Source organism: Haliotis asinina, chromosome 9 (assembly GCF_037392515.1).
Source record: "Haliotis asinina isolate JCU_RB_2024 chromosome 9, JCU_Hal_asi_v2, whole genome shotgun sequence".
In the NCBI taxonomy this organism is placed as follows: domain Eukaryota; kingdom Metazoa; phylum Mollusca; class Gastropoda; order Lepetellida; family Haliotidae; genus Haliotis; species Haliotis asinina.
Window position 1 is genome coordinate 50,931,554 of NC_090288.1, and position 13,547 is coordinate 50,945,100.

The 13,547-nt window shown below is 39.6% G+C and overlaps 1 protein-coding gene across 1 annotated transcript in view; it reads right to left on the reverse strand.

Moving 5' to 3' along the window:
- Window positions 1-13,547, reverse strand: part of LOC137297012 (general transcription factor 3C polypeptide 1-like) — a 272,609-nt gene that overhangs the window by 254,888 nt on the left and 4,174 nt on the right. Inside the window, exons 5-17 of the mRNA XM_067828957.1 lie at window positions 13,217-13,342; window positions 12,284-12,413; window positions 11,485-11,658; window positions 11,021-11,136; window positions 10,148-10,251; window positions 8,487-8,700; window positions 6,656-6,759; window positions 4,853-5,110; window positions 3,747-3,841; window positions 3,105-3,248; window positions 2,023-2,157; window positions 1,084-1,182; window positions 344-514 (exon numbers count right to left, since the gene is read on the reverse strand). Coding sequence (XP_067685058.1) covers window positions 344-514; window positions 1,084-1,182; window positions 2,023-2,157; window positions 3,105-3,248; window positions 3,747-3,841; window positions 4,853-5,110; window positions 6,656-6,759; window positions 8,487-8,700; window positions 10,148-10,251; window positions 11,021-11,136; window positions 11,485-11,658; window positions 12,284-12,413; window positions 13,217-13,342 — 1,870 coding nt within the window. The remainder of the gene's footprint in view (window positions 1-343; window positions 515-1,083; window positions 1,183-2,022; window positions 2,158-3,104; window positions 3,249-3,746; window positions 3,842-4,852; window positions 5,111-6,655; window positions 6,760-8,486; window positions 8,701-10,147; window positions 10,252-11,020; window positions 11,137-11,484; window positions 11,659-12,283; window positions 12,414-13,216; window positions 13,343-13,547) is intronic.

The window sequence follows — 13,547 nt, forward strand, 5'->3', positions numbered from 1 at the left end:
TCATTGTGAATAGCATGCATTATATTTCAACAGTATTTTAATAGTTGCAATTAGTTACAAATATAACAAGCATTCAATTATTAACAAATCCTGTATGCTAAATCTTGATTCAAAAGGACGGCACTTCAGATGAGTGTTACCTCCCTTCACTTTGAAAACGATGGCAAGAGGGCAATGGCCAAATTTGAAAATGTCATGAGTAAATTTTTCACTTCTGTTACCACTATCAGACAAGTAATTGGTTTAATCCTATTACAATGGTTGATAACTGTCACAGTGTTATTGCAACAGTGTGGGTACTGTAAAACAAAATAATAGTGACACTGTCATCTGTCGTGCGCACCTTCACTCCAGCATCCCCCGACTCATCGTCCTGACTCAGAGCCGAGGCCTCAGTAGAATCGGACTGATCAACCAGGGATCCAGTGTAGCCATACAAGAGATAGTGGAGGTATTCATACACCATCTTGTGACGTTTAACCTTCGGCAGGAAGTTGTACTTCACGTACGCACTCTGAAACGAGACCTTACTTTCACTAAACATGCCCACTCGTGACAAAACACAGAACTGAAATCAAGACAGAGAACTGTGGTAGCCTAGTAGTTAAAGAGTCCGTTGGTTCTGGTTCAAGTCGCCACATGGGTACAATGTGCATAGAAGTGTTTGCTGAAAACCTGCAGGCCGTAAGTACCCAGAATCATATAAAAGTTGTGGGTCCTGATCAGAATGTGTAGACCCTGTGTCTTAAATACAATATTAGTAATTCCCAGTAAACAGACAACTTACTAAACTAAAGAGCACTGACAGTAGACTAACAGGAAACATGATCTCAAAACTCTGCACACCACAATATACTGTCGACCATTGTAATTGAATTGAAAGCGATGCCTTGTGTATGGAGTTCGCAATGCAGATAACTAGTTGAGATTACAGTATCATATCTCAGTACAATTTAAAATTACTTTTTGACACGTCACAAAAGACACATGTCATAGCATTGCTGATGATGTCACGTCATCATGACAAAGTGACATTTTGCCCCATATTTTCGCCCTAATAAGTAATAAAAGTGTGTACAGTACCGGGTCATACACCATCTCCTCCACCTTGACCTTGCTGCGATACTCGCGGAACTTCATAATGCTCTCTCGAAGACTCTCAGGAAGATCCGGTGGCAGATGCTGCAAATAGTCAACAGAGAATGATGGACCAGGATCAAACACACTTAAAAAAGGTTGAGGGGAAAAGGAACATCTTCCTACACACTTCAGTGATAGGGAGGGTGAAAGAAGAGTATCCTGCACACTTTAGTGATAGGGAGGGTGAAAGAACAGCATCCTGCACACTTTAGTGATCGGGAGGGTGAAAGAACAGCTTCCTACATATACTGGGCAAAATAAGTTAGGGATATTGCTACTTTTATGACAGATATTTTATCACTATGTCAATTAAGAAATATATCATTATTCATAATTTCAAAACTTACATGTATCCCTTAGTATTTTTGTCCAATATACTTTAGCGATAGGGAGCGTGAAGGAATGAGATGATAAATGTATAGTGTCCTACACATGCTAACATGACAGGCAAGGACAGTTCAGGTAGAGAAAGTGTTGATGAACACCTACAGGGTTCTTGTTGGCTTAGAAATTAGCAGTGCCACACACTTTTAACACCTACACATCCTACTGAAAAAAAAGTTACTGTCCTCAACTTAAGTTGAGTAGTTTATATATCAATGCAAAAAATGTTCCTGCTGGGACAGTGCCATACTTCAAGGCAATTGTTGTTTTCCAAAATTCATATCAAATTCTGTTCACAAGCATTTTATTCCATCCATGAAATGGAAATAAACAAACTGTTTTGTCAATGTAGAAGCAGGTCACCCACTGACTTAATTCAATGTGTATACTAAGACTTTTAATCAAACTAAGTGATAATCTTTCATCTTCTCATGAAAAATACTAGTTTAATTTCTTTTATGTCTGTGTCTATCAAAGCACTTGTAATGACAAATGTACCAGTGTCGCATCGCTTTTTGATGACTTGCTGCCATGTTTCTTCTTCATCCCAAAGTTTTTCATTTTGGCATGGTCAATGAAGGTCTTGATTATTTGGTCCTGAGGCTGCACTTCAGGTGAACACACAAACTCCAGCTGAATGAGAAAAAGTGAGCATCAACTAAAGGCTATCAGATCATTATTACACACAAACTCCAGTTGAATAAGAATGAGAGAGCATCAACTGTTGATAATCACATTATTATTTCGCACAAAATCGAACTATGACTACACACAAAGTCACAAGGAAGGAGAATGTTTATGTACACACACAAATTTGAATTGGTTGAGCATGTTAATACACTAAACTTCCTGTGTACTCTGGATAATATTCCTTACCTCACACATAAATGTCGGCTGAGCGTTCTTACGTTATTTTCACTATACCCAACTTACAAGTGAATAAAATATTCTGTGTACATTGAATTACATATGATGTTTTGAGAATCACTGATGTTTTGAGAATGTATAAGAGATTTAACTCTAAATCTGTTTTTCATGTCTTGTCTGCAAAATTCAAAATTAACCTTGAGGTGTTCCATAAGAAAAATATGTTGTTCACTGGTCCCTCACGGTCCATGGGTTGACATACCCTTGAGGTTTGTTTATGTTCCCAGAGCCTAAAGGGTACATCAACCCATGTTCCCCTTGTGACCAGTGAACATCTTATACTAGCTGCTTCAACTGTATCACATCAATCTTGCATCAAAGAAAGGTTCACTAACCATTAATACATAGAGCTGAAAATACAAATAAGAAGTGCAACCAAAACTAATCACAGTATACAGACAATCACACAGAATTTATTTATCTCCAATGCTGTGATCTCAGTAATCAACAGACATGTTACATTGGCCACACGTTTTTCAGTCCTGGAAAAGTTGGGTGTTGAATTATGGGGTCAAAAGCATCATAAGATGCTTTTTTGATGCATGAGACAAACTATTTCATGTATAGTAAAAATCTTTCATAAAACAACAGTTTCGTACAGCTGTTCTATTTTTCATCAATGTCAAAAGTTAAAAAACGATTTGTTCCCAAACCTCAAGGACCTGGTCCTCTTGCTGAACTATGGACTTTATAATCTTGATTTTGCCGTTAGCCTTGAGCCAGTTGATGAGTTGGGTCATAGTCTTCCTGTCCATCCTCTCTGTACATCCCTCTTCCGCCTCTGTCATCAGCAGCATCTACCAACATCGTCAACTACATGTCAGGAGCCACCAATGCAACTACATGTCAGGAGCCACCTATGCAACTACATGTCAGGAGCCATCAATGCAACTACATGTCAGGAGCCACCAGTGCAACTACATGTCAGGAGCCACCAATGCATCTACATGTCAGGAGCCACCAATGCATCTACATGTCAGGAGCCACCAATGCAACTACATGTCAGGAGCCACCAATGCAACTACATGTCAGTATATATGAAGAGATTATTACACAAGCAAGCGAGTTGTATGTCTTATATGAAATGGGTGTGAAACTGTGCCTTACCCGAGCAAGAGCAAGAGTCACACATTCATGTACATTTGTGGTTCAAGGGGTTGTTCAGGAGATTGCAACACACCAATGCTAAACTTTTACTTCAAAGTTGTCATTTTGAAAAGTGGGGCTCAAAGCCCCTGAATCCCTCCATGGATGTGCCTGTGAATACCCTACTCAGATATGGAGCCGACACTCACCTTGTAGATTGCAGGAACACTTTCAAACACTTTTGCTTCCTTCAAGGCATCAAGAATCTTGTTTGCCCTTCTCAGCTTGAGGGCAGTTAAATTTTCTGAAATGTAAAGTATAATAAATGGTCTCCTCTTGCAGATCAACTGAGGCATCTGACAGTTCAAGCAGCTGAATCAGATAATATTCACTGTACCAAGTTCTTGTAGAAAAGTACACATTCCTGTAATGAAAATAATCAGCAAATCTTTCAGTGCAGTAAACTACACCATTACATCACTTTACAGGACCTTCATATTTCCTGGGGGGACCCTTGACATTAAACATTTGGGATATCCTGGCACCTTGTACATTGTCATGGTAAAATGCTGAACAACCATACTAAGTGTTAGTAATACATGATAACCTAACACTGCCCAGAACCACAATATTACTAAACAATAGAACTAGGTAAATTCAAGAACATCTTTGAGAACAATAACAGTTTTAAAAAAAGGTTATAAGAAACAATGAGCATAACATGTATGGTCACATGACCTCATATTAAGTTCCTTGGCAATAAGGGATAGGGGTTGCTTGCAGTTCAAGAACTTGCTCAGGTTTGGTTGTTTTGCTAAATGGCGTCAGTCTGTAAATAATCGGGTCTGGACTAGACAATCTAGTGATCAACAATGTGACCATCGATCTGTGCAAATGGGATACAATGACATGTGTTAACCAAGTAAACGATCCTGTTAGTCGTCTCTTACATTTTGATTCTCCACATGGTACAGTGTGTGAGTCCTATTTCTGGTGTCATTCGTTTTGATGTTGCTAACAGTGCTAGTAAATACATAATACTCATTCATTCACTCTTATGCAACAAATTTTGAAACAGAGCTTTCTCACAAGCATAACAAGTGAACTTTTCCATTCTTCTCCGAGTAAATGAGTTAATGTCTGCAAAATATCAGGCAAAATTCAGCGCCTGGATTTCACAAAAAGTATGAGAGTTTCTTTTTGTAATTTAAAATTACAGGGATTTTCCTTCTGTCCCATGAACACAACAGTGAATATTAATTCTGGATACCTTTCAGTCATGACATGTAACACAAGATTACACATCTATACATACTGAGGTCAAGCATGTGGCCTTCTGGGGTAGAAATGGATGTTTTAGGAGATTTAGCAGCCGGCGACCCAGTCTTGGAGAGTCCCACCTTCCGCTTCCCTGCTTTTGCAGGAGGAGTTGCAGTGACATCTGCTTCAGTAGTGCTGACAACAGGCACACTGACAGATGACATGTCTGGTGTCGGATTAGCGGAGGTATCGACATCTGTTGTTGAATCAGTCTGCGATGTTTCCATGTCCGGCATCTCTACAACACTTTCATCTGGAGAAGACACAGAGCTAGATTACAGCTTACTGGGGTGGTTGCAAAAAGGACTTTGACAGGAATTATCTAAGAATATGAACAAAGGAGATGGTAAATCTGTTCCCAAATGAAGGGACGGCAACAGGTGAAAGTGACTTCAGCTGAAAATCAGCTGGGGGGTCTGGGGGATCCCAACATGGTCCAGAATCGATTGATTTGCATTTAAATCCCTGGATTTCTATGGATTCGCAGAAAATTGCCATCCTTGATAATGGGATTAATTTAAGTTCCAATTTTAAAAAAGTTGGTGGATTATGCATCATCGTCACCTGATGGAAAATTGCTCAGAATATAAATCTTTGGTTTGTTGGACTTGATTCTGTAGAGATCAGTGTTTAATTACAGGAATTACTCAGTCAGTGGTTTTACAAGTGACAACACCAAGACGGGACAGCTTAGTTGTCTACGGTCATGTGCTGTTCTATGATTTCTCTGGTTTGAATTATTATCATCATCTTGATTAATCAACAGACATGGTGGACATGTTTCAGTGAGTAATCGGAGGTAAGCTATGTGATATCATTACACCATTCGCCATGCATTCATTTGGTTTTTCATCATAACACTGTACAATAATGTTGCAATTCAAAGGTAAGAAACAGATTACTGCACATGTGCTTGTCACACAACATTCATCTAACTACTCATTTCCATGTCATTTGTGCACAGGGCATGGAGTTTGGCACTACATACTGTGAATCATGAAATTAATCCAAACATTTTATTACTGCAAAAAATGCGTCTGTACTCGTCTTGCAATAATATAATGACACACTTCAGTCTAACCTGTCTACCATTGAGAACTTAATAAACAAAAATCTCTGGCCATCTTTATTGTCTTCAGTTTAGCACTCATCATAATGATCCTGAATACAAAAACAATTTAGACATCTCTTAGAAAATTAATTGACAAATGGGCACTAATTTCCGTGACATTAACTTATATCCATTGAATTTAAATCACTAGTATGTAATAATAGTGGAAGTGTTGACACTACACATTACACCAATAAAAGTCTCTTCCTCATTAACGGTATCTCAAGTCACATGCAATTATCACTGGTTATAATCACTGGTCACTGTTTAAAGCCACTTAAGCATGTCAGCTAGACTGGACATTCCAACCACGCAGGATTATTTTGCGATGCTTGAAGTTTACGTTTACAAATGTCGGCATAAAACAAGTACAGCAGCAAGCAAATTACGTGATCAAACATGTCAGGGAAATAAAAACATCGTCAACTCGTTTCCATTCACTGCTTAACAAGCTCTATTCAGGTTATTTGGTAAATAACAAGAGTGAGAAGAAATTAAACATCAAGGACTCAGGGAGTCACATTTTATCAACACAGATTCCAGAGCTCACATTAATTTCTTGACGCATTTTAGACTAGAGCCTTGCACACGCATTAAATTCGTGACGCAATTAATTTCATGATTTACACTAAGTGAGCTCATCATTATCATTATAAATCTGCCTATTTTCCTCACACTCAAACACACCTGGTGAGAGTATTTCCCCCTGCATGTGCTCCATAAGTCGACTCTTCTCTATGTCAAACTCTTGGCTCAACTTGCTCGCATTGTAGAACTTGGTCGCTATCAAACTGCAAAAATAAAGTTATTTTCTTTGAATGTCTATATTGTATGTTTGAAGGTGTACTGTGTTGATACAAATTTTGTAAAGTCTAAACTTTGAATGTACCCAAGCCTGGAACCATAATCAAGGCATTCTTTTATTCTAAAGTACTGCTGGAAATAGAAAAAAAACAACCTGTTTTTTAAGCTGTTAATCTGTATCCCTCAAATTTACACAACTGCTAATAGTATATGTCAAAATAACTCACTTCATCCTAACTGGGCATTCAGTGGAATGCGTAAAAAGATACCCTGAAAAGCATGATTACTCGTAAAATCAGGCAAAACTGAATTGGGGATAGCTGCTGAAATCGACAGATCAGACTGTATCACCTGGCATGAAATGCATGCACTGGTTACTGTCGCAAGGGGTCATCTCAAAGACATTTTGGATTTTATCATGAGTGTTGAACATGTCTCGTCTATTGATTGGCATCTTATGACTTTTTCTTTCATGAACTTTGAGAGGCATTTTAGAAGTTGTAAATATGTAGGAAAACCAAGTTCTGTGGATAGTCAACTTCTTTATTGCAATGAGTGTGATGTTTCAGCATATGTACTAACACTATAATGAAGCAAGTGATACAACAATTTGAAACATGGAGAATATATGCAGTGGAAACTGTCTAAACCGGGGACTGAAGAAAAAATATGTTTAGGACAAAGTGCTGGATTGTAGAGCTGATGGTGAATGTTCAAGCCATGGATGGGGCTGAGATTGTATGCCAGTGTTGACAATTGGACAGATGCCAGTTTTGACAGCTTCCACTGTCCACTACTGCTTGCTGAGCATATACAATTACCGAGGTGGGATATCTGAAAATGATCTGAGCAGAGTAGGTTGATGTACAGAGTGGTTGATTGTGATTCGAGTGGAGTTTGGTGACTTTGATGTACAGTGAGATAATTAGTAAGTAGGTTGAAGAACACAGTTACAATACACAAAGGGAAGTCTGGAAGCCACGGGTGGATTACTGGTGGCAGTCTTTAATTAGGTGGTGACGGGCTGGGGATATGAAACAGCCTTTTTCACAATTCATGGTAGGGTTGAATAAAATGTCTTGCATTAAATGTCTAAAAATATCTAGGGGGCATGACTGAAATCTTTAATTCTAACACCAACTCGCCAGTGTTATTCAATGTTGATTCGGAAAAAAGATATTTAAGTTTATATATGGACTTAGTGAACGTTGATAACATGGGAACACTAGGTCTGACACAGTTCTTGATGCCAGAATTTCTCAGAAAGTGTTTACTTATAAAGACAAAATATGAAAGGAAGCATATACAGAGGAACCTCTCAAAAATGGCATCTGTCCAGTCTGGCAAGTTGTCAAAACCAGCATAAAATCTCAGTCCCATCCATGGCTAGTACATTCATCATCAGTTCTGCAATTCAGCACTTCTCTAAACCTGACCATTTCTACAGTCCCAAAGATTGCCAGATTAGACAGCTTCCACTGTATTCCAATTTTCAAACAAAAGTAAGTCTTTTTTCCTGACCAACATTATCATTTGGGAAAATTCAAAGTTAGACATCAATGTATTGTGACTCATTTAAAGTATCATATGAGGGTATACAACCATGTAGAACCTTGTATCGATTCACTGTATCAGTGGCTCATGGACCGATGCATCAATGAACATCGCTGAATTGTCACGACACTACTGAAAAGTAAAGGCTTGTCTGACTTACATTGATGTTCTATGTTTGCCGAAACTCTTCATGACGCTGGTGATGGCTCCACTTTTGAGGAGGTTGCGGACGATAGTGCGGCACTCGAGACGGGGCAGGGTCATCAACGACTGCAGCTGCGTCTGCATCAAACCTTGTGCACCTGCCTTCTCAAAATGCATCATCGCCTGCTGTAGAATTGGCCGCTCGTACAACCAAGGTACTGGTGCATATTCTGAAGGACAAGACAGAAACAATCATTTGTTAAGCCTAGCATGTCGCACCATACAAATATTCACATGCAAACATCATTTTTTGCTGTTTAATGAACTGCTGAGCATGCTTCCAGCATTATGACAGCAGCCTGTACTAGTCCGGACATTTTATTATCAGACCATCACTTGAAACCATCTGGGTACAACAGCATGTCATTAAAATCCCTTATTGTAACCATAGAAAACAGAGGAACAAGTGGCAAACAAGATGAAATGTAAAAAATGTCGTCATGTACAAAGGCTTCTCAAAGTCAGGAGATAAAGACTGACAGTTCCTCAAATACAGTGGACTCTGCCAATATCGGCTTCTGTAAACATTGGCATTCTCTCTACAATGGCACAGAGTTTCGATCCCGGCAGAAATGCACTTAATTATCATATAGAAACGTCTGTAAACATTGGCTTCTGCCTACTCTTGATATCGGCATTGGTTTTCAGTCCCAATGAACAAATTGTTATAAAAACAATCTGTGAAAACCGGTACTTGAAAGACGGCGCAACACTTTGATGCAATTAGGTCCAAATGATGTAACAACACAATTCACGGTTACTACCCAAGATTATTCAGAAATGGGAAGTGTTAATTAGTGTCTTGTTAATTAGTGTGTGATATGTGTCCCTTACATAGAGTGATGAATAGTGGGCAGTTTGACTGTAAACACTGTAACAACACATTTCCCGATATTATTCAGAAATGGGAAGTGTCAATCAGTATCTTGTTAACTAGTGAGTGGTATGTGTCACATACATAGAGCAATTAGAGGGTATTTAAGGTAAAAATCATATAATGTCAGTAGTGTAACGGTCAGTATTGCCAAAAAGTCTTGGCCCGCAAAACGTGCAAGATATGAGTTGACACTTCAACAAAAAGTGCAGCTGATAGAAGATTTTGATAAAACGCCACAACCCACACAGAAAGCATTAGCATCAACATACGGAATCAGCAGACAGACAGTGTCTGATATTTTGAAGAGGAGAGATGAATACATTAAGAAGTTTGAAGTTAACATGAATGATCAAGAGACAGTATGACTTCCGCTGTGCGTTGACGTCATGAGGCAAACTGCCTATACCGGCACTTTGTCAAAACCAGCATTTTTGTTTGGTCCCGAGTAATGCTGGTATTGACAGAGTCCACTGAATACAATTGGATCACAATTATTATTATCATATTACTGAAAATAGATATTAAAGAAAAATGATGAATAATGTTTCTCAAAAGGACTGGTCGATAATGAGTAGCCTTGTACAACAGTATGATGGGTATTAGCAATATTCTAGAAACACCGGGGGATTTAGACATACTGTTTGCACCTATGCCTGACCTAGGTATAACGAGAGAACACTTTAACCACTACCTTACCTCCCCTTACCAACAGCCTTCAAGTTATGTTGTAATCAGCTCACCTGCAACCTTGTCATCTTCATCGTCATCATCATCATCGTCCGCCTCCTCCTTGAATGGCTTCACCAGCTTGATGACTTTCAAGTTCCGTTCCTTCAGGAATGACCTGGCAGAAACATTGCATTAACCCTAATGAATGTTTGCTGGTAGAGACATGGCTGTATGTGAAAGAGTGAGTTTCATGCTGAAGCAGACATCAGAAATTGGCTTCACACAGTGTACCCACTGGAGAACTTAACCCGGGTCTTTGCCATGACAAGCAAACGCCTTAAACCCCACATATGCCATCACTTGTGTGTGAAAGTAAATGTTTGCAGTCGTACATCTAGGTACAAGGGGCTCAGTTATGAAAAAGTCTGTGTTCTCTGTATGACCAAGGTGAACAGTCTCTGCACTCTGTATGACCAAGGTGAACACAGTCTCTGCACTCTGCATGACCAAGGAGAACACAGTCTCTGCACTCTGTATGACCAAGGTGAACACAGTCTCTGCACTCTGTATGACCAAGGTGAACACAGTATCTGCACTCTGTATGACCAAGGTGAACACAGTATCTGCACTCTGCACGCCATACTTATACAGTCTCCACATTCTGTATGGCCAAGGTGTATGAAGTCCCTACACTCTGTATGACCAATGTGCACAGAGTACACTCTGTATGACTGAGGTGTACAGTCCCTATACTCTGTATGACCAAGGTGTAAACAGACTCTACACTCTGTATGGCCTAGGTGTACAGACTCCACTTGGTATAACCAAGGTGTACACAGTCTATACCCTCTGTATGACCAAGGTGTACACAGACTCTACACTCTGTATGACCACGGTATAGAGTCTCTAAGCTCTGCATCAGCAGAGAAGACATGCAGACTTACTTTGTGAGAAACTCCTCCTCTGGTGCATCAGGGTAGAACTGGCGGTATGGCATATCTTGCACCACGAAGAATGATTTGTCTTTTATCAACCTTTTGAATGCTATCTCTGGCAGATCCTGCAAATAGAGCACCATACAGTAAACATGCTAAAACCTTTTTTTCTAAGAAATATTTTCACATTTTGTGTGGGTTTTCAAAATGGCAGGTCCCAAACAACATGCCTTGCTAAAAGCTCATGCTTAAGACCTTGGTTCGATTTCCTACTATTGGAACAATCTTATAGTTGATAATAATAATATTTCTTTGCTGAGGTGAAACAACCTCTAAATGTGGTGAAACTGTGGGGTGAAACAACATAAGTGAAACTACTTGGGTTGAAACAGTGCTGAGTGAACATGTCTGGGGTGCATAAAGTAAACTTGCTGACCTAAAGCAGGTAATCAAGAGTTCTATGATGTACGTACAAAGTCCTCCCGGACGATGGTGGTGACCTCCCAGTGATTCTCCTTGCCCTCCAGGTATTTGCACACAGACTCCAGCAGCAGGCGTGACTTGCTCATGATCCGGCTGAAGTATCGCCGCAGATGCATCAGTCGACAGTTCAGTTGCTTCCCCTTCTCGTCTCGGATACAGAATGACTGCACAACAAAACACTGGCTCATTGATAAAGAACTCCTACACAACAGAACAATGGCTCACTGATACAAAACAAGAGCACAACAAAACACTGACTCTGTGATACAGAGCACAGCACAACAAAACACTGACTCTCTGATACAGAACACCAGCACGATGAAGTACTGACTCTCTGATACAGAACACAAGCACAAAAAAGCACTGACTCTCTGATACAGAACACCAGCTCAACAAAACACTGACTCACTGATACGAAACAAGAGTACAACAAAACACTGACACTCTGATACAGAACACCAGCACAACAAAGCACTGACTCCAGCACACCAGCACAACAAAGCACTGACTCTCTGATACAGAACACCAGCACAGCAAAACAAGGACTCTCTGATACAGACCACAGCACAACAAACACTGACTCTCTGACACAGAACACCATCACAACAAAACCCAGTAAGTTACCTCGAACAATAGGTTGACAGAAGCAATTCTAACCAAGAATGCCTCACCAACTGCTAATGAGAAATTCCAGAAGGCAGAGTGAAGGTGTCTGATTTTATTGACAGTCCTTTGCTGTTATAGTTTCATGAACAATCACATAAGAAGTTACAATCAATGCTAACCCACCTGCTTTGTGATCAGCTTTAGTTTCACTAGCTTCTTACAGTGATAGAAAAGCTTCTTGGACTCGATCTTGAACACCCCCAGACTTCCTGTGGTCTCTGAGTGTGTGGTGACCTCGCCATTGTAACGTGATCTAAACAAAGTACAACTTGCGTGTCAGGTGACAAGGGGTCCATGCTGCATTTAAGACTGCATATATTCAAGAATACACATATACTGGACAAAATAAGTTAGAGATATTGGTACTTTTATGATTGAAATTTCATCAGTGTGTCAATAAACAAATAGATCATTATTCATAATTTCAAAATTTACATATATCCCTAACTATTTTTGTCCAGTATACATGCACATGCTATAACTATGATAATTTACACTGATTTTTGTTTTTATAAATTAAGAAAGTGTTGCTTTTGTTTAGATTATATCTCACAGCAGAGTCAATAAAGTGTACCAACACAACTACATTTACTTAAAATTTGATGTACAACAGGATGACAGTTTGTACAACAGACAAATACTTCTGACTCAAATAACATGAATTGTCTGTTTGTTGTTGTAAGGCTTATCATGCTGCCTATCACGTTGATGGCACGGTTTGGATCCCTGGAGGAGGCACCAAGGTTCAGGCCCCGAGGTGGGCACATATCCATATATTCCAAGACAAGATACTTAGATTGGCATTGTCTCAGTTCACCCAGCTGTAAAATCAGTGCACGAGAGGATGTGCTGGCAATGCAAGTGTTCAGTTCATTGCGCCTAACAAGCAGTATGGTTGTATGATCCAAAGGAGTTAAAAAAGTATCAGAAAGTATAACAGATGATGATGTAGCACAGTGAGCAGGCAATGTCTGGGTACGAGCACTGTTTAAGCTCACAATTACTATTAGTATTACCCCAATCTTATTCAGGACTAGCAACATGAAACATATTTACCTTGCAATTCTTTCCAGAAGGCAGTACTCGATATCATCAATGCGCAAAGTTGATTTGCCTTCAGTTCCAAGCAAGGTTGTTGTCCTCAGCGGCTGGCTAGCTACCACCACTAGCTTGTCTCCCCACCTAGATTCAACACAGCAGACAGGTGAAGAACAAGCTTTCTGTACAGTGAAGATTATTTTCACATGAGTGAGTGAGTGATGATGGTTTTATGCCGCTTTTAGTAACATTCCAGCAAATATGATGGCAGGGAACACCAGAAATGGGGTTCACACACACTACCCATGTGCGAAATCGAATTTGATTCTTAAGTGTGAAAAGAGAACAC